General features: G+C 35.7%; 1 protein-coding gene across 2 annotated transcripts in view; it reads left to right on the top strand.

Annotated features, from left to right (window-relative positions):
• The window catches only part of ORC3 (origin recognition complex subunit 3), a 68,721-nt gene that overhangs the window by 2,229 nt on the left and 38,931 nt on the right, over positions 1-27,561 (top strand). For both annotated transcript variants that reach the window (XM_082730607.1, XM_082730608.1), the window contains exons 2-11: positions 1,929-1,983; positions 8,135-8,232; positions 10,111-10,255; positions 12,892-12,996; positions 14,250-14,398; positions 15,636-15,769; positions 17,348-17,507; positions 19,851-19,964; positions 23,974-24,107; positions 24,559-24,622. In XM_082730607.1, the coding sequence (XP_082586733.1) occupies positions 1,929-1,983; positions 8,135-8,232; positions 10,111-10,255; positions 12,892-12,996; positions 14,250-14,398; positions 15,636-15,769; positions 17,348-17,507; positions 19,851-19,964; positions 23,974-24,107; positions 24,559-24,622 (1,158 nt within the window). The remainder of the gene's footprint in view (positions 1-1,928; positions 1,984-8,134; positions 8,233-10,110; positions 10,256-12,891; positions 12,997-14,249; positions 14,399-15,635; positions 15,770-17,347; positions 17,508-19,850; positions 19,965-23,973; positions 24,108-24,558; positions 24,623-27,561) is intronic.

Below are 27,561 nucleotides of genomic sequence, written 5' to 3'. Positions count from 1 at the left end.
TAAAAAAAAAAAAAAGCTATAAAGAAGAACTTAATTATTGGAAAGTTTTAGGTCAAAATGGAGGTAGTTGCAGTTCTCTTACACTAGTATTTTTTATTAGGAATGGTACTGTTTCTGTTTTGTGCTGATTGTAAAGTTCCATAGGTTTTGATGAGTGGTCTGCTCTCTAATCCTTTTCATTGCATAAGGCTCATATTTTTGTATATATTGCAAGAATTGTGAGATATTGTTCAGGAAAGCATTTATGACATTATAATAGAAATGCTTGTATTGAGATGATTATGAAGGGGAACTTGTATCAGTAAGTTTCTTTAAGGACTATTTCAGGAGCTCATAGAACTGCTAGCTTTTTTTTTTTTTTTTAACCTATCTAAACTTCCTTTTTCTTGTCATATTTTCTACCTGTTAGCTCTCTTCCTAGACTGCTTCTCTCTCAAATACCATCATTTTGATCAGCAGTTAAAAGTGGTTAACCATATTACTACCTGCCATACCTTAGGATCTATTCTGGACCCTTGTATATCTTACTCATTCTTAGCTCCTTTTCCTTTACTGAATTGCAGGTGGATATAGAAAGGAGTCAATGACAAGCTTGTTGTGGTACTACAAGATTTTTCTAAATGTGAATGGGTATTTCAATAGTTCACTCGTTGCAAATACAAGAGTATAAGGCACAGAACTTATTTTGGATCCTGTTATCCAAATGGCCACTTTGTATTTGCCTAGATTTCTTTAGCACTGTCCTGAGATGACTTTTTCTAGGTATATTTTTTTCATTCTTTCTTTCATTTTCCATAAAAATGGTAGTCTTTAAGAAGCTGTACGTGGTGCATGGCTTTAGGATTGGTAGAATAAACGTAGGACCAATAGCTTGGGGGCTGTGTATCACTAGCCAAATAATAACATGAAGCTAAATGTAGCTAGGAGATTACCAGGAAAATTACTTGGCAAGCATTCATTCCATATACTGATTGCCTAATGTATATGCTAATGCCTGTCCTAGACAGTGAGGAAATAATTATGAATTATATGCAGCTTGTACTCTGAAGGCACTCACAAACTACTTGGTGAGATAGACCCTTAAATAACTGTGATACACAGTGAAAGTGATTTAAAACAAAGCAAAATAAAGGCCTTTAAGTGTTGTGAGATCTTAGGGAAAGGAATAATTCTAACTAGGGAACTGAGGAAGGTTTCCCACAGATAAATAAGACTTTTATCAGATAAAGAAAGGTATATAAAGTGAAACAATAGCCAAATTATCTATGTCCTGACCATGTTATGGATACTTGAAGTTTAATTAAATAATAAATACTTCTTTTGAAATGAGAGAGTGTTATTCATTTTAATAGTACTTATGTTCTTTCTTCTCTGAGTTTTATAAAAATGAAACATTTCTGGGTTTAAATTTCATCAGCTTATATTTTCTTTTTCTCTTAGATTAGCTCCCTAAGAGTAAAATCAAAGATGAACCTCCCATCTTCCATGAACCTCCTCCATCAAGGAGGAGAAAGAAATGGATAGTCCCTTATATTTAGAATTTTCTTGCTAGGGGCAACTGGGTGACTCAGTGGGTTAAGCCTCTAATTCTTGATCTCAGCTCAGGTCATAATCTCAGGGTCCTGGGATTGAGCCCCTCTTTCCAGTCTCCACTCAGCAGGGAGTTGCTTGGGATTCTCTCTGGCTCTCCCTCTGCTCCTCTGCACTGCTCCTGCACTCATACGCTCTCCATAAAAAATAAATAAATAAATCTTTTTAAAAAAAGAATTTTCCTGCTGTAATTCAGATAGAAGAGAATTTCTCAGCACTTTAAAGAAATGTCTTTTTTAAAGATATTTTATCCATAAAATATTTGGTTAATGGGATTTATCTGTTCTTTGGATACTTTGACTTTATGCTTTTTTCTTTCTTTCTTTTATTTTTTTAAGGGCTGCTTTGTGTTTAAGCCAAACTTCAAGAAGAGAAAGATCTCTGTGCCAGTAGGTAAGATGTCTTAATATCGAATTGGCTAATTTTCCTCCCCTAAGTCTTAAATTTACCTAACCCTAGTTAAATTAGTAATTCTCTTGTCTAAATTTGACTTACTTACCTTCTTGATGTGACAGTTGTGTTCCAAGGTGTAGTGAAAGGGATAAGGTACATCCCAGACTTTCAGTCTAAAAGGGAATCCAAATATACCTTCAAAAGGCAAATTAGAAAATAAATTTTCTTCAAAGGATACATCTCTGTTTTTCAAAAAAGTTTGACTGTCTTAGGGGTGCCTGGATGGTCAGATGGCAAAGTGTGTGACCCTTGATCTCCAGGTTGTAAGTTCAAGCCCCACGTTCCACATTCGGCATAGAGCTTACTTAAAAGCATATATCAATAAAATAAAATAATAAGGTTAACTCAGAAGGAAATTTAAAAAACAGAGAGAGACTGTCTTAAAAATGTCAGTGATTTCCTGGGGTGTTGGTAGGGGAAGTTGACTACAAAAGGACAAGAGAAACTTTTTTCGACTTATGGAAATGTTTTCTAGATCAAGGGAGCAGTTATGCAAGTTAGGACACATTAAACTGTTAAAACAGTCATATTTTATCATTTGTAAATTATTTCTCAATGAAATTAAACATAAAAAAAAATACTGTTTTTTTCACTTTCTTCATTCATTTCCAGGTAATCTGTTTGGTGGTCATGTTAGAAAGAATTGACTTTTTCAAACAAATCATGACATTACTGCCAGAAAATGTGTATAGTACTGGTTTTCAATTATAGGTGCAGATTAGAATCACTTGGGGAACTTATAAGAAAAAATTGTGTTTGGGGTTTTTTGGATATAATTGGATTTTCATATATAGTTGTAAGAAAGTGTAGAGAGTTCCTTGTACACTTTACCCAGTAATCTTCAGTGGTAATATTTTGGGTAACTGATGACAGTATCATAGCCAGGAAACTTAACATTGATATAATCTATTGACCATATTTAGATTTCAACTTGGGGAACTTTTTTTTTTTTTTAAAGATTTTATTTATTTATTTGACTGACAGAGATCACAAGTAGGCAGAGAGAGAGGAAGGGAAGCAGGCTCCCTGCTGAGCGGAGGGCCAGATGCGGGGCTTGATCCCAGGACCCTGAGATCATGACCTGAGCTGAAGACAGAGGCTTTAACCCACTGAGCCACCCAGGTGCCCCTCAACTTGGGGAACTTTTTAAAGATACTAATGCCCAGACCCCATCTCAGACCACTTGAATCAGAATCTCTGGAAGCGGTACCTAAATGTTGGTAATTTTTTAAAAGCTGCTCACAGGGAAAAAAAAAATATGCAGAATGAGAATAGATCCAGGAAACTCAGCGATACTGTCAAGCATCAGTCACATGATAGGGATCTCACAAGGAGAAGAGAGAGAAAAAGGACAGAAGATTTGTCTGAAGAAATAATAGCTGGGTTTTTCACCAGAAAGTATGCAGGCCAGACAGGAGTGGCACGATAAATTCCAAGTGCTAAAAGGAAAAAATCTACAGCCAACAGTACTCCATCTAGCAAGGCTTTCATTTAGAATAGAAGGAGGGATAAAATTTCCCAGAAAAACAAAAGTTAAAAGGAAACAAGCGATGTCCTTGTCACACATGATGCCATTGGCCTGTGGAACCCAAATTCACAGTCCCGCTGACCTCCTGCCTGAGTCAGCAGCCTCGGCCTGCCACCTGCTCAATGCCAAGTTACCACGCCTTCACTTCAGATTATCAAGGGCTCAAACTGGCACTCTTCCCCCAAATTCCAGCCCCTGTGCTCAAGTTTGTGCACAAAAGTGGACAAAATTATAACAGCAGAAAGAAGCAACCCGAACAGAGACACTAATTCTGTGGAATACATAATGGATTAAAAGGAGTGTGCTAGGCTGAGTCTCCAACAAGCACATCAAAGAACAGTACATACAGCATGATTCTGGTTAGTAGAAGAAACAAACCTGGGAAAAATAAGACGATGAAATAAGAGAGGGAGAAAAGCCATAAGAGACTCTTAAGCATAGAAGCAAACTGAGGGTTGCTGAAAGGAAGGGGGGTGGAGGGATGGGGTAACTGGGTGATGGGCATTAAGGATGGGAGGGGGGTGGAGGGATGGGGTAACTGGGTGATAGGCATTAAGGATGGGAGGGGGGTGAAGGGATGGGGTAGCTGGGTGATGGGCATAACTGGGTAATGAGCACTGGGTATTCTGTGTAGCTGGTGAATCACTGAACTATACTCTGAAACTAATAATACACTATATGTTAATTAATCGAATTTAAATTAGAAAAGGAAACCTAAAAGCTCCTCACAGGCTTTTTCTTTACACTTAATATTCAGTACTGTAAAAATTAATTCTGATGGAAAAATTATGATGTGGAATTAAGCATATGCATGCACTAGCTTTGAATTAAAAAAGAAAAACTGAACTCTACTGTTATATGACTAAGGAAATAAAGAACGTGTAGTTATGGAATAGGACTTTTCCAAATCCTCACATGACTCAGATCTTAGGGTGTTACTCCTTCAGTTTGGAACCAGCTAGATAAGAAACCTGTGCTTAAGGAGCAGATTATAAAATGATGGTTCATATTGAGGGGACCAGAGGGTAGGGAATATGATTTATAATAAGAATCCATTTTCTCATTAACAGAATAAACCATTATCTTAAGTTCTATACTTTCTTAGCCTTAGTCTCAAAGAAACATGAAACTTTCTGTATTCCTTGCTTCCTCCCCGATAAAAAGTGACAGTGATAGACTTAGAAATAGTGAACAAAGAATAGCTACAATTTAAAGTATTTTTAAGTGATGGACTTGTGAACATATTTCTTTTATGTTAAAGACTGCTAAACTCGAAGTAGTTCATTTTTAGAGAAAATTCAAGTTTCATTTCCCATTATCTATGAAGGATACAGAGCATGAAATGACATCTAGTATTACCAGCGATATCATTACAACTAATGAAATTGCTAGCATTTATTGAGTTTTTATTTTGTGCGAGGTTGTTCTAAGCCTTGTGTACTTTGTTTAATCCTCTCAGCAAACTGTGAGGAATCTATTATAAGTATCTCCATTAAAATATGAGGATACTTAGAACTTTCTCACTGATAGTGCTAGTAAGTGGCCAAGCTGGGGTTTGAACCCAGTTGTCTGATTCCAGAACCTCTGGTCTAACCATTACTTGGTACTACGTCTCATAAGATGAGGTGAGTGTTTCCTTAGAACTTTTTCTGTTGAATTTCAGCTATAATTTATTAAGATTTGTTCAGAGTTTTAGTATTAGTAAAACTTATGTATTTAATTATATAATTTGAACTTTGCTTTTAAGTACATTAGTTTTGTTTTGTTTTAATTGGGCTGACCTAAGACCAATAGATACTGTTTCAATATGAGAATCTTAGAGGAACTGACCCTGATTATAAAACAGATGGTGTAGGAATAAGGAAAACATATCCAGATTTTAGCACTTGCCTTCACTGGCTTCAATTCTTGAAATAGATTGCCTGAAGAAGTAGGAAGATGCCCTGCATTTTGCCCACCATCTGTCTCCTGACTTGAAGACACTTGGATATATACCTAAGAGAAGACTGGTAACTCTGCCTCTGTGTTCTATGGATGACTGTACATCCATGAAAACAACTGGGCAGGACCTGGAGAGAGAGAGAGAGGTCTGGAGAGACTGAGACGATGGTGGCCCTGGCCCTGTAGGAGATGTTTGCGTTGAAGTCAAGCACTGTGTGTAGAAGAGGGAAGGAACCTGTCAACTGAGAGCTTATATTCTGTACATCTTCTCAATGCTGATTGGTTTTTTACCTTCCTGATCTATAAATGGCTGAGAGAAGTCATAGTAACAAGTTGAATTGTCCTGCTGATGTTACTTCCCAGTTTCTGACAGTTTTTTGGTTAGTATTTTGGTGCCACATTATAGCAAGTAAAAAATGAATGTCTTGATTTGCTATTTTAACATTTTATATGATTTTACTCATTATCAAAGTAAAATGGCTTTTTTTGTTCTATTTAAGGTTACCTTATTCTGCTTTGTTTCTTAATAATGGTATATTTCCCTTTTTTGTAAAGTTTATTTATTTATTTGGCAGACAGAGATTACAAGTAGGCAGAGAGTGAGATGGAAGCAGACTCCCCACCTAGCAGAGAGAGTCCGATGCGAGGCTCGATCCTAGGACCCTGAGATCACGACCTGAGCTGAAGGCAGAGGCTTTAACCCACTGAGCCACCCAGGCGCCTCTCTTATCATTTTACCATACAATGACTTCCGTATATTCTGAGGTTTTTGATAAATTTTAAAACTATTTGCCTAGAGGCGCCTGGGTGGCTCAGTAGGTTAAAGCCTCTGCCTTCGGCTCGGGTCATGATCCCAAGGTCCTGGGATCAAGCCCCACATTGGGCTCTCTGCTCAGCGGGGAGCCTGCTTCCCCTCCTCTCTCTGCATGCCTCTCTGCCTACTTGTGATCTCTGTCTGTCAAATAAATAAATTTTTAAAAAAATCTAAAAAAAACCCAAAAAACTATTTGCCTAAAATTCTGAGTCAACAATGAACAGAAGCAAAGTTCCTTAACATAAAAGGGAATCTGTATTCCAAATTACCAGCCAACTTTAAAACTTGATGGTAGAGGGGCGCCTGGGTGGCTCAGTGGTTTGGGCTGCTGCCTTTGGCTCGGGTCATGATCTCAGGGTCCTGGGATCGAGCCCCGCATCGGGCTCCCTGCTCCGCAGGAAGCCTGCTTCCCCCTCTCTCTCTCTCTGCCTACTTGTGATCTCCGTCTTTCAAATAAATAAATAAAATCTTAAAAAAAAAAACAAAACAACTTGATGGTAGAATGATAGTGGCTTCTCAGTGAAATCAGGAACAAAATATGTATTTTCACTGAATTCTTTAAAAGTTGTAGTTGTTACAATGAAATACCTAGCAGTAAACAATAAGAAATATGAGAGAAATGTAGAAAACTACAAGGAGTGTGAAATATTTGATTAAAAGAAGAAACCTGTAGTGCTTTGGATGTAGATTTTCTAACAGATTACAAATATTTTTTCTTCCCAAATCAACCTACACATTTTATTTTATCCAGTCAAAATACTATTTTAATTATTTTTTAGCAATGGCAAAATTTATTTGAAAGAATGGCTTAAAATAATTGGAAGAAGAATGATTGTGTGTGGTGGTAAGAGGGAGACCTAGAATTATTCCGTAAGTGAATGTACTACAAGCTTCAATCATTTAATGATTTCAGATAGTTCAGAACAGCTGTGGGACTAGACTTGGATTCAGTAGAAAAAAAGAAGTTAGAAAATAGTTGCAAGTGTATTTTTAAGTACTGAGATAAAAGAGCACCTCAAATCAGTGGGAGACATGATGGATTATTTAAGTGAATGTTTTCCTACTGAAGGTTAAAGCCCAAGTGTGCGTCATGAAATCGACCTAATCATAATAGTTTTTAAAAAAAGAATAGAAAAGAAAACATTTGCCATCTCATGATAAGTATTATTTTGTGGAACTTTTGTTTTTGTTTCTGTTAAACATCTATGTATTGAATTATGATATGAAATGTATTCCTTAATGTGGATCATGGTTTGAGAAATTTGAAAACCACTGGTATTTTGATAAGTTGTGTTTTGATAAATGGCTAACCATTTGGAGGAAAACATTAAAAAGCATATAAAATAATATAGACAGACTAAATAGAAGGCTGGGCTAATTTGTGTCAATTGAATAAAATAACAAGAATCGTGGTAAGAATCATTTCATAAAGGAGAGTTCAGAGCAAATATATGAAGTGAAGTATACAAGGCTTTCAAATAATGAAAATATGTTAATATTAAATGTTTCTGTCTCAAACCAAATCCATTAAATACTGTTAGCAATTTAAGTACATGATAGAGAAGTACATGATAGAAATGTAGCCTAAAAATTAAAGATATTTTAATCTTATAGATACAATTATTATAATAAAAATACAAGACATAAATAAAATTAAATATAAAGGATACTGAATATTACCTGTCTCCAAATATATGTATTTTTGGTACATATTTTAGTCCCCTCCCTTACTGTGTGACTTTTCACAGAGATTTTCTAACTTTTATTATATAAAAAAGAAACTGACCTATTTCTTTCTGTGTTTTTAGGGGACTATTTTAATAAAGGGAAAAATGAGTCTGAGGACGGTAAGCTTCGATTTGAAACTTATCAGTTGATATGGCAACAAATGAAATCTGAAACTGAGGTGAATACTTTTCTTAATGACTTCATATTTCTCTAATAATGTAACTCTCAGATTTGTTCCTTTTCATCTTCCTTTCCATCTATTTTCAAGACTATTGATGAAACATAGGTAATACTAGTTTAGTATAATATGTATGTTCTAAAAAATCACTCATGTTCCAGATATTAAGCGTAGCTTCAGATACTGGAACATATTTTTTTTTTTTTTTTAAGATTTTATTTATTTGTCAGCAAGATAGAGTATAGGGAGGCAGAGTGGCAGGCAGAGTCAGAGGGAGAAACAGGCTCCCTGCGGAGCAAGAATTCGATCCCAGGACGCTGGGATCATGACCTGAGCAGAAGGCAGATGCTTAACCGACTGAGCCATTCCAGGCATCCCTGGAACATATATTTTTAATAGCTGCCAGTCCTCACTGCTTTTAAGTGGTGGCACTCTTTAAAATATCTGTTTAGGGATGCCTGGGTGGCTCAGTCAGTTAATTGTCTACCTTTGACTCAGATCATGATCCCAGGGTCCTGGGATTGAGTCCCACATTGGGCTCCTTGCTCAGCAGGGAGCCTGCTTCTCCCTCTGCCTGCTAGTCCTCCTGCTTGTGCTTTCTCTCTTTCTCTGATAAATAAACAAATAAAATCTTAAGGAAAAAATAAATTATCCATTCAGTTATGTGAGTAAGAAGTAAAGCTATTTTTAAACTACTTCATTCCCTCATCCTCATGTCCAGTTTCTATGTTCTTTATATTCCAGCTCTGAAATAATTTCTCTACTATGGCAGATTCGTAGCTCTAGGGCCAACATCTTGAGTGAACTTGTTTTGTTTGACCAATACAGTGTTGTGTTTTTTTTTTGTTTTTTTTAATGCCTGTGGAAGGGTTATGGACTTTGTTTATTACTGCTTCCCACTACTCTTTATTGCTTTCCACCTAGGGCTTTGCTCATTTATGTATTCCAGATGACCCTAGAAAGTATTTGAGTTTGTGCTTTCCAGTTTAGGCCTTCATTTCTTAACCTGGATCCTGATGATCCTTCTAACTGTTGTCTCTGCCATTGATGTCAAACCCTGCAGGTCTGTCACTAAGTTCCTGTGGCACCATTGGCCAACTCATGGCCAATGACTTGGGATGAAAAGTCCTTCCTGTGGCCGGCTGCAGGAGTTTTCCCACCTCACTGCCAGTACAGCTTCCCCATCCCCTTCACAGTGCTGCCTGATTCACCCATCTTAACCCTGATGGAATCATGTCTCTACTTCACATTCCCTCAGTGGTTCTCCCCACAGGCTAAAATCCTAACTTTTTAACATCAAGTATAACTTTATAGGCCCAGCCCCTTGCTTATTTGTCCAGGCTCATTCCCTACCTCTTCTCACGTTCTTGATACTTAGCTCTGACTGTGGTTCCCCAGGTACTTGGTGCTTCCTTCCTTGCTTCTTCTACACCCCATTCCTTCTAACTTTCCTCTCGATATGATCACCTCCTCCATCCCCTGCTCTAATGTTTTGACTCAGATATGTCACCTCCTCAGCTTAAGTTGAGCGGTGCTGTTCTTTATCATAGCACTCTACCCAATGCCCAATGTATTTTAATTGTAAATGTTCTTGCTCAGTTTTTTTCCCCCCACTTTTTTAGGATAAAGACTACCTTTCATTTGTAAGGTGGTTAGTAGATGTTTGTTGAATGACTGAATGAGATTTTTTTTAGTGAGGGAGTCCAAAGTACTAATGACGGGAGATTTAAGGAAAAAACTTTTTTTTTAATTTCTTCCATCTAATAATCATTTTACATGTCATCCTTGGAATTCATGACAGTTTTCTTTGCCAAAGTTAGGAAGATGCATCAGATTACTACTAATAATAATTCATAAAGTTTTGTGTTTTCTTCTTAGCAACTACAAGAGGAATTAAATAAAAACCTCTTCAGTAGTCTAATTGAATTTCTGCAAAAGTCGTGTTCTGGATTTCAGAAGAATTCAAGAGACTGGGGCTGTCAGATAAAACTCAGAGAAATTCCAACTGCTGCTCTTATTCTAGGTATGTATGGGTGTATGTTTGTTTTTATAATTAGTGGTTTTGTTGTTGAGAATAATGGAGAATAACCTGGTTTGATAAACCTGTTTTGTCTCTTATAGAATTAAGCTAATTATAGTTAGTTTTATATACTTTCAAAACCAATAAAAGTTCTTTATGTTGATCATACATCAGTAAATAAAGAGAAATTGATCCAGGATTAGCTAGTACCCTGCTCAACTTTTTTGTCAGAAAAATGAAGAGGAAGTATATTTGTGTTACTCTTTTTAGTTATTTTATGAGAATATATGAAATTTGAATTCCGTAATAAACACTGGTGGGTAAATAGATTTTTTTTAGTTGTCTCTTCAGTGGAATTATCTATGACCTTAATTTTATTTCCCTCTGCTTAGTTTATTAATATTAGATTGTTTTATAGTACTGTATTAACATTGTTTAGAATAGGGTTTAGATGAATTATATATAAACTGCTTTCAAACTGCAGATTGTGAATTTCTTAGGCACTTAAATATCCATCATTAATGTCCCATTTTAACCAAACATCTGGTTGAGGGATAATGGAAAAAAATTTCTTTGGGATACTAGCAAATTTCCTAATTTCTTTTAGAAAGAAAGTTGGATTTATTTGGATTTCAAATATACTCTTCATTGCCCTTAAAATTTGTTATTTATGCAAGGTGTGTTGAAATATCGGGCACTGAGATAAGGACTTATTTTATTGTTTAATACTACCTTTAATACTGTTCATTACCGGGTCGCCTAGGTGGCTCAGTGGGTTAAGCCTCTGCCTTCAGCTCGGGTCATGATCTCAGAGTCCTGAGATCAAGCCCTGAATTGGGCTCTGTGCTCAGCAGGGAGCCTGCTTACACTCTCTCTCTCTCTCTCTCTCTCTGCCTGCCTCTCTGCCTATTTGTGATCTCTGTCTGTCAAATAAATAAATAAAATACTGTTCATTACCTAGATCTCATTCCTGATTTTCAGTGCACTACTTAGTCAAAATTCAGTGTACCTACAAAAGCCTCCACGGGATTTTAGTAAATGCATTTTAGTAAAAACTTAGGTTTTTAGTAAAAATATTTTAGTAAAAATGTTTTAGTAAATGTTTTAGTAAAAACCTTTAGCAAATGTTTTTGTCAGTAGGTCTGAGGTGGGGCCTGAAACTTTAAATTTACAATCACCCTCATGCTGATGCCTGTACTGCTGATCCCAGGACGAGTATGAGTAACAACACACAGGGAATGATTTTTATAATAATTTTATATAATTTTTATAATTTGAACAGCTTTTCAGTGCAGCCTCACTTAATTTCAAAACCTTTCTATTGATGGATGAGAAACTGATGTGCAGTGATGACCGGATTGTACTGTTTGGTGCTTTGTTTCTTCATGCCAGGTTATAATAATTGGAGGTGGAGTGGGGAAAACATCGTCAAGAGCAATGGCTTGATAGGTTGTTGAGAGCCCTGTTTAAGTCCCTTCTCTGCCTACTGCCAAAAGGGAAAGAGAAGCTAGTGGAAATGTTGTATTTCAAAGTCAGTTGTCTGAGAACATTTTCCCAATTAACAACATTGTTGATTTTTTGTTTCGAGTCCATTGTTTTAAGCAACAAAATGTTAAATAGCTTGTAAAGTCAGTCAATGAAAGATGAGCTAAACCTGGATTTGCTAACCTCCCAAATTCCTTCAGAATTGCAGTATCGCAATCATAGGCCTTAATGCTTGCTAAGAATATCATTTTGATATTGTAAAAAATATTTGGTTAAAGAATGCTTAAGCACAGTTGTACATTTTTGATTTTCAAAAAGGTATATGTCTATTTAAAAATAACCTGCCAGCATTTTCATTTATTGCCTCTCCTAGGAAAAATTTTTTGTTTCTTGGTGGCCTGGATTCTGAACCTTTTGTGTTTTTCTTCCAGCCAGTTGAAGTTTTATAGTACCAATTATCAACCAGTTTCAAGATGTTTGCTGTTGGCACCTAAGTGCCAAAGCACTTTCTAGAAATCACAGATTGTGATGTCAAGGAAAGTATCAGTCAGAATTTTTTTCCAGTGTAGCGGGGAAATTACTCTTAACTCAGATAACTAAATGCTCAACACTAAACTCTTGATTTGTGGAAATGAGAACATGAGCGGCTTAGTAAATACCTAAAGGACCTAAAGTTTTATTCGTTTTTAGGCTCTTCCCTTAGAAATTAGCTTACTATATACTTAACCTATTGTATTTACTACAACAATCATTAATAGTGTTACTGATTAGATTTTCTTTGCTTGTTAAGTTAGGGTCACAGTAAGCCTGGAATACATATCACTTAGTTTTGAATCATTATTTTAAGAGTTCTTTATAAATTTGACAGAATAACATCCTGAGATGTATTCAGGGGTTAACTCCATATCCTCAGTAACTTTTTTTTAAAGAGAAGTTGTGCAATATACCCTTTCTGACAAATAAATATTATGTATGCCTCCAGTTATCTATTGTCAGTGGAGGTCTCTTCATTTATGCAGTATATATTTTTTTAGTTTCTGTTACTAATTGTATTTAAAAGTACTTTTAGTAATTCACTGGATGTGTTAGCCTTGTTTGTTGTTAAATTGTTAATAATACAAATGATGGTGTAATAATGATCTATTATTCCATAGGTGTGAATGTAACAGACCATGATTTAACATTCAGAAGTCTAACAGAAGCCCTTCAGAATAATGTCACTCCGTATGTAGTCACATTGCAAGCTAAAGATTGTCCAGGTACAGAATAAATAATCTTGGTGAGCTGTTAAACTCTCTTCTGATCTTCTGTATCTCTCTCTCTCTCTCTAGCTTTCTTTATCCTTTTTTATTTGTGGGAAGAGCATGGCACTACATTTTTGGCAGGGTGAGGTTTATTGCCTATGGCAATAATCATGACTGTTGCAGGATTCTTTGCTACCTCTTACTTCATTTATTCTAGCTCCATCCTGCCAGATTAACTTCACAGTCAGCAGTAGTCTAGGCATTTTATGAGGTGTGTTCCTTAACCTAGTAAAAGTTGAATAAGTTGGAAAGTTTGGGACAGGGAGCTGAGAATTAAGGATTGGGGATTTGGCAGCTCTTATTTAGTCCAACAGAGAATAGACTGTAGAGGTTCATATTCACAGCCTCAAATCATCGTGCTGTTCTACTCTGAAAGACCAGCATGGTAAAAAATAGTCCATCACCAGAGCCAATCTTAGGTATATGAAGCCATTGAATCTAAAGGATGTGGACACTAAGAGAATAAAATGAGCTTAGATTTCAACTGACATAAGGTCTTTATGTGCTTATATTACTTTCATATTCATAAACTGACTAGAACTGATTAAATAAAAACCCTTAGGACATATTTTAAAATGACTCTAAGGAAGGTTTATAATCAGTAAAATAATTTAAAGTAAATAACACGTCTGATTTCTTTTTTTTTTTTTAGGGGCCTTAAAAACCTTTCACTGTTGGGGTACCTGGGTGGCTCAGTGGGTTAAGCCTCTGCCTTCGGCTCAGGTCATGATCCCAGAGTCCTGGGATCAAACCCCACATCAAGGCTCTCTGCTCAACAGGGAGCCTGCTTCCCCTCTCTCTCTGCCTACTTGTGATCTGTCAAATAAATAAATAAAATCTTAAAATAAATAAATAAAAATTTTAAAAATTTAAAAATGTAAAAAAAAAACCTTTCACTGTCTAGTGTGATTTAAATATAGATTGTTTCTCATAATTTTCATGTTTACACATTTGCTTAGGTAACACTTTTATTGTGGACAATAAACATAAACTTCGGCTTAGTGTTAGTCTGAATTAGCGAAATTTAAATATTAAAGAGAAGATTAAAATGAACATTAATAGTTAATATGTTAAGTGTTATGTTAATGTTAAGTATAGAAAAATACACCCTACCCAAATATATATACTGATCAAGAACTTTCAGCTATTTCATATTTTTTTAAAGAGAGATAATCTTTCTTACTTTTTTTTTTTAATCTATTCTGCAGATATAAAACATTTTTTGCAAAAGCTGGCTTCACAGTTGATGGGCTGCTGTGTAGATGAGGACTCCAAAGAGGGAAATATTCAGGTTGCCCAGAAAAAGACACATTGTTCAATGGATTCTCTTTCTAGCTGGTATATGAATGTCACACAGGTAAGTGTAAACTGACAATTTTCTCTCTGGAAATTGACGTATGATTGAAAAGGCTTAGAATTATATTAAACATAGCACTGTTTTGTTCTAATAAGAATATGCTTATGCTTTCCCGCTATTAATAGTAGCTACTTATTTTTCATAAGGCTGTTAGAAATTAAAAGAATTCTTTTATCAGTATGCAATCTAATTCCTGGTAAGTGTTTCAGTTCTTACAAAGCCATTTTATTTGCGGGTGAATGTCATCTAGTGACAAAAACAATGTCAGGAATTGGTTCTGCTCTAGATTCTGTCTCTGTGACAATGGCTGTAACTCTAATGTATTGTCTCTTAGGTCCCTCAGTATTTGCTTTTGTGCAGTAGAACCATACTGCCAGTGCCCACTGTCAACTTAGTCCAATGACAAATAGTTATTTTTTAAAAAACCTAATTCGTTCCACATTTAGAATTCTTAGGAATAAATGGTCTTATAAGTGAAGTATATCCAGCAAACAGATAGCTAAAAAGAAGTTCATTCTACCATGACAGTCCCTGGTGAAAATGGATCACCTAGGTGATTCACAGAGAACTGCACCATAAAAGCACAGCTTCAGTTCACGATGCTTTGTAGCCGGAGTATGGGAAAAGATACTATGATGACTTCTGATAAAGGTGTTTGCTGAAGTCAGTCATAAGTGAAGTTTTCATTTTGCTTCATATAGGGATGAAATTGGGTCTAATGCTTATCATAATATCTTAATTTGATCCACAATTTTAAATTTTGTAGATATCAAATGTACATTCAGTTTATGTCAGATGTCTTTAAAAGATCAGGATTGGACCAGATGATATTAAAGATCATCAGTAGCAGAGCAGCGAGTAGTTTATTGTGCTTTTTATTTAAAAATACTTGTTCTCACCTTAAAACAAAGCAAAATAAAATATTCTATTAACAGAAAAAATAATCTATGGAAAGTCTTCTCCCAATGCTTTTTTCTATCATTTTCTCAGAAATAAATATTTCATATGAGTTATAGATTTTACTGAAACTTTTTCTTCTTGGTTATTATTCCCATGTCACACACAGAAAGATTCTGCTAGTAACTGTTGAAATGAGTTTCTCTTTATTATGTGGGAGAAATAAAAGGAACAGCTTTACTGTAAAATATAAAGGGAGATATATCAACGTGGGGCATTATAGCATCGTTTGGGTGATAAGGCTTACTGTTAACTCCTTCTTTTCACAATGGCTTAAAAGAAGACAGATCCAAAAATGCCAAGGAAAAAGAGGACTTCTTCTAGCCAATGGCAGTCTCCTCCTGTTGTGCTTATCTTAAAGGATATGGAAAGCTTCACCACAAAAGTACTCCAAGACTTCATAATTATTAGCAGGTAGATCATATAACACCTGGCTTTTACATAAAATTCTTTTTATTAAGGAAACATATAACTTTTAACTTGAAGAGCACCTCTTCCAGAGAAAATGAACGGCATTTTAATCTTAATACCAATTGGATAGAAACCAGACTGATTACAAATTCCTTGTAATTCAATGTTCAAAGACCTCCTATCAGATTTTCATTTGCTTTTTTACCCCAGAAAGAGATCAAAAGACTAAAGTTAACCAAGGCACCATTCCCGTGGTACATTTTTAAGGATGTAATTTATTCTTTTTCTATGTATAAACTTACTTGATAGTTATAGCTACATTTGCCTAAAGCTATATGGTATTACAATTTACTAATATACTTGTAATTCCTATTTTAATGGTATCTTTTTTTCCCTATTGAAACTAAGATTTCTAAATCCTAAGACTTCTCTTAATGCTAAAACTAAACTGCTTTACATGCTTTAAAAATGCAGAACAAGAGGGGCACCTGGGTGGCTCAGTGGGTTGGGCCTCTGCCTTCAGCTCCGGTCATGATCCCAAGGTCCTGGGATCGAGCCACGTATAGGGCTCTCTGCTTGGCGGGGAGCCTGCTTCCTCCTCGCTCTCTTCCTGCCTCTCTGCCTGCTCATGATCTCTCTGTCAATAAATAAAAAAAGTCTTCTAAAAAAATGCAGAATAAGAAAGTGACAGAAGAGCTGTTCTTTTTTAGAGCTTAAATTTGTGGCTACTTTTGCCACAAAGTTGTGGCAAAAATGTGAAGAGGTGAGGAAGAATGTACAACAGTAACAGAATCCAGGCACTGTACTTTTGTGAAGGTAGAACTGGGGATTGCTACAATACTGAAAAACAGTAGCCAATAGGAAAGAACAGGCAAAGTCATCAGCCATGATACAAAGGGCTCAGTCCCACAATAGCTCTCAAAGATGGTTCTGTTTTACTCTGTGGAAGTCATTTGCGTTCATACTGGTAATGCTCAAAATAAATCATGTCCAATAAGTTTGAGTTAAGAATTCAAGGACAGGATGTAACAGTTTTAAATGGTATCCTTTAAAAATACGTCTTACATATGTGTAAGGAACGTTTCCTAATTCTTAGCTGTTATTTATGGTTGGATGACTTGGTGTCTGATAGAAATGTGGATAAATAGAATAAGTTACCTTGAAAGTTTATATATTACATGTCACTGAGCTCTCAAAAGCATAGGCTGGTTGTCTGTTAGGAGGACTGTAGGTAGGGCTCAAACTTTGAGAGGTTAATTTGAGTGATACCTAACTCTTCTAACATTTGAGATTGTATAACTTTAGAGGGAGGCATGTGATCCATCTGGACCTCTGTATACTTATGTAGAAAATGAGAGGATCTGTTAATAGATCAGTTTCAGTATTAGAATGTGTGGGAAAGAACTATATTACTTTAATAGAGGGAACTGTGTGACATAGAAAATTTGAGTATTTGGAGTGATAACTCCTCAGCACTGTCTTACACTGTATGCATTCAAATAAAGGTCTATGTTGAAATTTGATGTATTGAAATATACTTCCTAATGAAATCCCACTTCTGTATTTTCCTTTGAAAACTAGTCAACATCTACATGAATTTCCACTAATACTCATTTTTGGAATTGCCACATCTCCTATTATCATCCATCGGTTGCTTCCTCATGCAGTTTCATCTCTTTTGTGCATAGAACTATTCCAGTCTTTGTCCTGCAAGGAGCATCTGACTACGGTACTTGATAAGGTAAAAAGGAAAAACCGTATCAGTGAAATAGGATGAAAAGACTGCCAAGAATAGATTATAAATATAAATGTTAGTGATAAATTTCTTCATCTCTCAGAATATGATACTGAACTGAATATCATACTGAATATGATATTTCTTCATTTTTTCTGTATGTAATGATTTTAATAGGGTACAGTATTGCCTCTTCAGATGAAATATAAAGTTGGTTTGGGTTTTTATTTATTTATTTATTTATTAAAAATATTTTCTTTATTTATTTGACAGAGAGAGACTACAAGTAGGCAGAGAGGCAGGCAGAGAGAGAATTGGGAAGCAGGCTCCCTGCTGAGCAGAGAACCTGACGTGGGGCTCAATCCCAGGACCCTGAGATCATGACCTGAGCCAAAGGCAGAGGCTTAACCCACTGAGCCACCCAGGCGCCCCTGGTTTGGTTTTTTTTTTTTTACATTTGTTTATTTATTTATTTGAGAGAAAGCTAGAGAGAGAGAGAGTACAGAGGGAGTGGGAGTGGGAGAAGCAAACTCTCCACTGAGCAGAGAGCCTGATGCAGGGCTTGAACCCAGGACTCTGAGATTGTGACCTGAGCTGACACCCCAAAATATAAGCTTTATAAAAAGAATGATTGTATCTTAACTATATCTACCTACTGTGAATCAGTCATTACTCAATGGGAAATTCTACATTTTTAATAATTTTTAATAGAATTTAATGACTTCCCAAGGACAGTAACAATGTTTTGAATCTTCTATTTTGTGTAAAATAATTTGTAATTTTTAATGGACTCTTTCCTGTCATTGCTACTCTTGACAGAAAGTAAATGCTAACACTTCTTAGACTTTAGCTCTATTTTTCTACCTAAGTTAGTATTAGTTCTGAGTTTCTACCTGAATTAGTAATGACCTTCCACAAGTTGTTTGCTAGGCTCAGCTCTTTTAAGGTGTGCCTTGTGCTGCTTGTGAAGGTAATGACAACCCTTCATTTTTTTTTAGGTTATTTTTGTTTTTATTTTTGTTTTTGTTTTTAATAAATTTATTTGAGAGAGAGAAAGAGAGCAAGAAAGCTCACAAGCAGGTGCCAAGGGGCAGAGGCAGGGGGAGAAGCAGACTCCCTGCTAAGCAAGGAGCCTGATGCAGGACTCTGTATGAGGGCCCAGAGATCATGACCTGAGCCAAAGCAGACCTTTAACCAACTGAGCCACCCAGGGACCTGACAACCTTTCATTTATTTACTAACTGCTTCTTCATCTTTTTCCCATGAAGGTGGTATCCATTAATGTACTGATACTTTGGGGAAATTTTTTCCAGCTACAGTATTTAAAATTGCTTGGTTGGGGTGCCTGGGTGGTACAGTTGGTTAAGCATCCAACTCTTGGTTTCAGTTCAGGTGGTGATTTCAGGGTCATGGGATCAAGCCCCGCGTCAGACTGTGCTCCGCGTGGCATCTCCTTGGAAATCTCTCTCTCTGCCTCTCCTCCCCATGTTGTAACTTACTTTCTCTTTCTCTCTCTCAAATAAATAATTTTTTTAAAAAATGAAATTAGTTGTGGCCAAATGCGTTTGGTCTTCTATAACTGTTTCTGTTTTAAAAGCCTAGGATGACTTTTCATTTTCAGAGGTCAATTCTTTGCTATAAACCATTGAAAATTAGCTGAATAATACAAATTCAGCTATTCTACTTTTTTTTAATAGACATCGGTTATTTTGGGGTTTTTCATTCAATGGTACATAGTGTGTTACTCTTCGGTAATGTGTATGAGTGGAGATGAAAAGAAGTCTTATAATAAGATTGCCAAAACCGGGGCAGCTGGGTGGCTCAGTGGGTTAATAAGCCTCTGCCTTTGGCTCAGGTCATGATCTCAGGGTCCTGGGATCGAGCCCCGCATCAGGCTCTTTGCTCAGCAGGGAGCCTGCTTCTCCCTGTCTCTCTGCCTGCCTCTCTGCCTACTTGTGATCTCTGTCTGTCAAATAAATAAATAAAATCTTAAAAAAAAAAAAAAAAAAGAATTGCCAAAACCTATAGCTTCTTCAGTGGCTTTTGGTAGGAGAAAAGGGATTGTATAGTTAATAGATTGTATTTTTTTAAATTAGCAATTGGATGGAAGATGATGGATGGATATTTTTGATTCTGGAGATATAGTATGAATTGCTTCTATTTTTTGTTGTGACTTGTGTAAATGAACTTAAAGTTTTGGTTGATAATTTGATCTAAAAAAGAAGCTTAGCTACTTTTTTCATAGTCATATGTCATAGTATCGTTCCTTGCCTCATTATGTATACTAGATACTGATGAAGAGTAAAGACTAATAAGGAGTGTATCTTACTCCCCTTTTGTCTCTTTCAGCTACTTCTTACAACTCAGTTTCCCTTTAAACTAAGTGAAAAAGTGTTACAGATTCTGACCAACATATTTTTGTATCATGATTTCTCAATTCAAAACTTTATAAAAGGACTTCAGGTGAGAAGATACTAATGGGTATGAAAGTTCATAAGCTGATTCTAACTAATTTGCATATTCAAACTATTTAATGTGATAAGGCATTTTAAATGGCAAATTCTAAAATAAGTAAATTCCAGTTATATTATTTTAGGTTCTATCATTCCTTTGTTACCTTGCAGCAAAATGTAGAGAATTACACTCATTAGGATGTCAAAAATGGAAAGACACCTTACTTCCCCTCCTGCACTCCGGTGATTCTTAATACTTGGGGGTAAGGAGAAAGGGACTTTTTTTTTAGATTCTGATGAAAGCTTACATACTTTCTACCTACGAAATGCTATATATAAAGGATCAGCAAACTTTCTGTTAAGATTCAGATGTTAAATGTTTTTGCTATATGCTACAACTCTGTTGGATATTCTTTTTCTTCTTTTTAAATAACCATTTAAAGGTATGGAAAACACTTGTAGCTCTTGGGCCATACAAAATAGATGGGGGCCATCATTTGCTGTCCCTTGCACATATATCTGTGTTTATTCATTTATATTCTTATGTATTGGGAATACATTTTGACTGAGGTTTCTTGAATTGCCAGAAGAAAATTTGTGAACTCAGCTTCTTCATAACATCTGTTCTAATCTAAAAAAGGACTCCATTATCCAGTTATTTAAAAGTTAATTCCTTCTCTTGGCAACTACCTAAAATACTTTAGCAAAGTATAGTCATTATAAATACATGCCAGTTTTGTCAAGTTTCCTAAAACCAGTATGTTAGTAATATTCAGTATAGAAGTACAATATGGTAATACCTCACATTTGTGTAGTGCCTTAGCATTTATAAATTATTTTTCATACGTATTTTTCCTCCATATAAAACTGCAGTGCTCTCTTATGGCTAATACGTATCTTTTTTTCAACTTGAGGTTGGTTTTTTTTTTTTTTTTTTTAAGATCTATTTATCTAAGAGAGAGAGTGAGAGCAGGGGTAAGGGTAGAGGGAGAGGGAGACAAGTAGACTCCCCACTGAGTGGGAATCCCAACAACTGGGGCTTGATCCCAGAACCCTGAGATAAAGACCTGAGCCACCCAGGTGCACCTCAAGTTGACTTTTTAAAAAGAGAATTTTAAAGCAACAAAACATTTACCTTACCAATGTGTGAAATTAAGTGATACTGAGAAATACTACATTTCTAACTGGCCTCTCTCATACATTTTATTTCATTCATTTCTTTACTCAAAAGTATTTATTTACGAGCCTACTGTAAGCCAAGATCTATGCTCCTTCCCATCCTTCCCTGTGCACTCCAGTGATTCTTAATATTTGTGGGTAAGGAGAAAGGGAATTTTCTTTTTTTTTTTTTTTTTTAAGAGATGACAAGGATATCTCGTTCTACAAATTGCTTGTTTGTTTAGTGAATGAGGCAGAAGAGGAAACTCATAATTACAATTCTCAATAATCAGTGCTATGAAAGAAACGTGCTTAGAGAGTCCATAGGAGAACAGAAGTATAGCCTAAAGAATAGGGGCTCACCAGGTTAAAATGGGAAGTGCATTCTAGGTAAAGGCTGAGCAGTACAGGGAGAGAGATCTGTTTAAGGACTATTACAGTTTTCTAGACAAGATAAAACAAGGGCTAACCTAAGGTAGTGATAGTGGAATGAGAGAGGAGGAAACAGATAGAGGTTGAGCTAGAATTGACAGAATCTGGTGATTAAGTGGATGATAGGTTGTGGCAGAGAGGAGCATAGGTGACACACACACACAGGTTCTAGCTTGGCAAATGGATTGGAGGTTGGTACCATTTATTTAGTATACATGTTAATATAAAGCGAAGAGTCAGTTAGAAAAGGATGTGTTTCTTTTTGTATATGGTTAATTTCGGGTATGTTGGATAGAAAGATTTGGCACTCAGAAGAAAGATCTGGAAAAAAAAAAGATATATTTAGGATTTATCATTAAAAGGTGGTGGGTGAAGTCAGGTAATGAGGATGAGGCATCACCCAGAGGAGTGAGGAAAAGACCAAGATTAGAACCTGACAGCAAGCTAATGAGAGAGCGATAGAAAAGGAGACTAAATAAGGAAAAGCAATAGAAAACAGAGTAACACTGAAGTCAGGAGAAGTTTTAGGAAATAGAAACTGTAGTCTCTTTTTTTTTTTTTTTTTTAAGATTTTTTATTTATTTATTTGACAGAGAGATCACAAGTAGGCAGAGAGGCAGGCAGAGAGAGAGAGAGGAGGAAGCAGGCTCCCTGCCGAGCAGAGAGCCCGATGTGGGACTCGATCCCAGGCCCCTGAGATCATGACCTGAGCTGAAGGCAGCAGCTTAACCCACTGAGCCACCCAGGCGCCCACATTGAGAAAGCAAGTGAAGAAGAGGACATTATAACCAAATTATGTAATCCGTCTGGGTCTCAGTTTTTTCATCTATAAGATAGGGGATCAGATTAGATTATTTTTTAGGTTCCTCATAATTTACTGGGCACCTCTTTTGTATACTGGGCACATTACTAAGTATTTACATTGTTTCATTAATGGGTACTAATACCCTCAGATTTGCATGTGAAGAAACCAGTTAAGAAGCATGGCCGTGGTCACACAGCTAGTAAGTGGTAGAGCCATTAAGACCCCATTTGGCCAGTTTTCTTAATTATCGGTAGGAAATATGTGTAAGTCCTGATTTCTGTAGGAGGTACAGTAGGGCATATAATCATTTTTTATATGTTTAAGTTTTCCCTCATTGGATGAATATGTTAACCAACTTGTTAGTTGACCTAGATGTTGAGAACACACTTGGACAAAGTAATGAATGATACTGGGTTCTTAACTTACAGCTCTATTCTAACTCCTGTGACTTCCTCCCATTCCTTCTCCGTGTTTGGTTTTTACTTTTTTGATGTTTAAAAAGTGATGTTAACACTGGAATAAATATTATCACAATATCACTGGAAAATATAAGAAATGTGATTTTGCTAATATGTGTATAAATAATTTAGCACTTGGCACGAATGATTACTTTCTGTTTGGTGTTTGTTTCTTAGTTAGGCTGGCTCTTTGCCTTACAACCTTATACTTCCTCCAGAATGAACTATTTTAGAGGATTTCCTCTAGCCTTGGGTATCTAGTCCTCAGCTCTATAGGCTCAGAAATTCATTATCAGTTTACCCAGGAAGGATCAAGCTTGAATACCTTAATACAAGTATATAAGCCAGCTTGTTAATTTGTTCATTTGTAATGGGAAATTCTATTTTCCAGTCCAAGAATGTGTGTGTCCCGTATCTAGGGAACTGTTTCTCTGGTATTAAGGTATAAAAACTAAACCAAATTGGTCATGAGAAGGTTGCTTAGAGTTTTTAACCTTTGGATAGTCTTGTGAGATATATCTTAGGAATTACAGTAGAATCTGGAAAATCATTCCCCCTTGTACTATAGAGACCACAGCATTCTAGTTACTATAACACTTACTACCAGATACTGTGGCATTTTTTTCTCATGAAATAAAATTCAGTTTAAAAAGATATATTTTCTTTAGCCATACCGCATTTTTCATTTTTCTTTTTTATCAGTAGGCAAAGCTTCTACCATTGTAATGTTTTTATTTATTCAGCAGACCAGATTTGTTCACTGTTTTTGGATGAGTGTTTTCTTGTGAGTATTTGGGCATTCTGTTAGACTCTGAGACCACACCCGAGTCCCATCCCCATAATATTTACTGTTACTGTAAGTACATTGCTTTTGTAGAGAGCTAATCTGTCCATTTATATTAGTTTCTTCTGGTTTATACTTCAGAGATTACAGTTTTCTGATCTTGTCCACAATATCAGAATCTTAAAATATTAAAGATACAGAATGATTTATGCATTGTTTGCAGTGTTATTATGACATTATTAGATATATTAGTGCCATACTTTTACTGTTTAAAAGAAAAACAAAACCTTAAAAGTGAGTAACAAAGGGCAAAAGATTTACTGCCAAAATAGAACAAATATATTTAATCTTCACATTTTTTTAATCTTCACATTTCTTTCAGCTTTCTCTATTAGAACATTTCTACTCCCAGCCCCTCAGTGTTCTATGCTGTAATCTCCCAGAAGCCAAGAGAAGAATAAATTTTTTATCAGATAATCAATGTGAAAACATCCGACGTCTTCCATCATTTAGGAGGTAAAAAGAGAAGTGTATATATAACACATCTTATAATAGAGGTTGGGGTAAAATAAAGGATCTCAGATCTAGCTATTTTGGAAGTGGGGAAAAGAAAAATAACCTTTTTATTTAGAGCACAATAAAATCCTCTGTTTCTGCTTGTGAGATTTCTTTGTTGGATTTGAAATTTTAGCATAAAGAAAAATATTTTTACAAAGGGACATGATTTGCAGGTTCTCCAGAGTCACTTTTATAAATAACATTTTCTATGATTCGATCCTTAGATTATGAAGTCTAGTTGATTTAAGGAGTTAGAAATTACCATTAAAACATGACTGTTATCTTGAGTTTATTTTTGAGAATAAATGAAAGAATGTGACCACCTAAGTAGTTCTTTTTCCTATATGATATTCAGATCTTTAGAATGTTTAATTTTCTCTCTTGGTATATGGTATGGTGAAAATTTTAGGTATGTGGAAAAGCAAGCTTCAGAAAAACAAGTTGCACTATTGACTGATGACAGATCTTTGAAGGTAGGAATGTGGATGTGTTTCAGTTTTTTTCTTTTTTCTTCATGAGAAACAAAATATACATAATGTTTATTCAGTGAATTTATAAAACATATCTGTCCATCCTAATATGCTTTTCAGAGTGAGTTAGTGGGTCTTCATAATCATAGGAATGTGACTTGAAGGTGACACAAAACTTTGGTTCTAAGATGACCTTTTTTATTGAGGAAAAAGTGTTAACTACGGGTGTAATTCGAAAATATTTTTAGATCTCAACTTTGTTTCCACATAGCAGTCTTGGAATCTGTAGGCAATCTCATCTTAGTGTTCTTTTAAAAGCCGTCATAAATAAAGGCATATAGAAGCCATGTACCTTAGGGACCCACTGCTAAGTGGCTATTGATTTGACTTGAAAAGGTACCATTATATATTGATTATACACTGCCAGGAAAGAAGTGATGAACTTAGAAAATTAAGAGTTAGCAATTCAACATAGGGAATAGCAAAAGAAGGAGGTTTTTTTTTTTTTTTTTTTTTTCCTTTCTTGAATAAATGATACTTGGGCATGGTACATAATTCAAAAGGCAAAGATAAAACAGTCCCTCACACCTTTATCCTTCAACCACCCACTTCCCCTTGCTAGATATAGTCAGTGTTACTAGTTTCTTATGCATCATTCCAGAAATATTCTTCACATACACAAGTAACATTATGTACTGTGGGAGTTCCCTATTTTAACAGAAGATAAGTTTATTGTATATGCTGCTCTGCACCTTGTTTTATTTTACACTTAATCTTGGAAATTATTCCATATCAGTGTTGAGAGTGGTATAGTACTCTATGGAATGAATGGACCTTCATTTTATTTAGTAAGTCCCTTAATGATGGACAACTAGAAATGCGTAGTGTCACATTTGTTTTCATTCTCTTCATGACTTTTTTGAGGAAAGAAGTTGTAGAAAATTATAATAAAATTGAGATAAAATTGAAGTAGCCCTAGTCCTATGTGTAGCTTCAAATTTTGAACAGAAGAATGTTAGTTCCTAGAGGGTATGTGTGCTATATAGCTCTGAATACTAACTTACCTCCTTTTTTTGTAAATTCTCAAAAAATATTAAGAATGGCTTGGGGCGCCTGGGTGGCCCAGTCATTAGACGTCTGCGATCGGCTCAGGTCATGATCCCAGGGTCCTGGGATTGAGCCCCGCGTTGGGCTCCTCGCTTGGTGGGAGGCCTGCTTCTCCTTCTCCCTCTCCTTCTGCTGCTCCCCCTGCTTGTGTTCCCTCTCTCGCTGTGTCTCCCTCTGTCAAATAAATAAATAAAATCTTAAAAAAAAATTAAGAATGACCTTTTTATAATTGAGGTATAATTGACATACAATATGACACTGGACATTGGCTTTTAAAACATTATTTCTAATGTGGAATCCATGCTGGCCCATATTAAAAAATCACTTCTAGACTGGGCTTAATAATCACTTTAATAATCTCTATACCTTTTTAGAGCAGAATAAGACGTTTTCAAATCCTAGTGCAGACTGTTTTGGTAGAACCAGTGGAAAGGGATGTGTACATGTTTACTGAGTTTTAAGATTAGATGGATTAGCTCTCTGCTGAGTCCACTAGTTACTAAGTGCATTTCCTGTGAGAGTATATTTTCAGAAGCCAGGAATAGATTTTTAAAGCGTACCTTTAACCATTGAGATGATAAAGGGAGAGAATCTCTAGGTTGGTCTGTTGTAGAAAAATCTTGACATTTATCTGTGCTTCTCAGGAACTTTTCATGTATTTTCTGAGCATTTATTTATACTGTACTTGTTCCTAGTGCACTTAGCAGCGCTGTTCATTATTACCTTTGCTGTATTCATTTTAGGATTGCATACTTTGTTAAAGGTATATTTTCTTGAGATTTACATAGTGAGAAATATGAAGGTGCACAAGGATTGTATCTTTATCCTAAGAAAGTTACGGGCAGGTCACCTGCTAAATTCAAAGGACAGAAGAGATCTGTGAAAATAATTAATCACTTACCTATTGATTTTTATAGTTTAGAGTGAAAGTAATTTTTGTATATTTTATTCTTATAATGCTTTCTCTCTATAGCTTATTTTAAAACACAGAATCAATTTTTTAAAAGATTTTATTTAAGAGAGAGAGAAGGAGAGAGCATGTGTTGTGGGGAGGGACTAAGGAATAGGGAGAAGCAGACTCCCCACCGAGCAGGGAACCCAACTTGGGTTTAGATCCTAGGCCCCTGGGATCATGACATGAGCCGAAGGCAGAAGCTTAACCAACTGAGTCACTCAGGTGCCCACATAATCAAGTTTTATATGTATTTTTCCACAGTAAGAGAAATCAGAAAAAATTCTGCATGATAGTAATATGATACAACGTGATATTGGGGAAGACCCTGATTTTGGCCTCAGGAATATTGGATTTCAATTCCAGCTACTCCTTAGCCAGGTGTATCTTAGAAAAATCACTCCTCCTATTTAAGCTTCAATAATGGGACAGTATTTCCTAGTGTGATTTCCTCATAGGGTTAATGATGATCAAAGTCTGTTCAGCAAATGAGAGTGAGTTAAAAATAAATACACAATAAAATGTTTATAAAGGTAATCATAAATATTGTTAATTACTTTTCACTATAATAAAAATTAAGATCAATAATAGTTTTATATATTACATATTGTTATACATATTATATGTAATACTCTTGTATTACATGGTTGTATAGATTATGTAGTTATATGGACATGCCTACTGTGAAATTTGTCATTTTGTACCAATTTTCTGTGCTCAGATTCTGAAGACCTAGACCTCAGAGTATATTTGTATCTAGGTTCTTTCTATCCTGAGATTCTACTTTGCTCTCCAACCTGATGAACTAAACCAGTGGCTCTCAAACTTTAGCATGTATCAGAATCATGTAGGGCTTGTTGAAACACTGATTTCCATTCCCAGA

Source organism: Mustela nivalis (assembly GCF_964662115.1).
Source record: "Mustela nivalis genome assembly, chromosome: 5".
Taxonomy (NCBI): domain Eukaryota; kingdom Metazoa; phylum Chordata; class Mammalia; order Carnivora; family Mustelidae; genus Mustela; species Mustela nivalis.
Note: the sequence above shows the minus strand (reverse complement) of the source record. Positions and strands in the feature narration are given on the sequence as shown.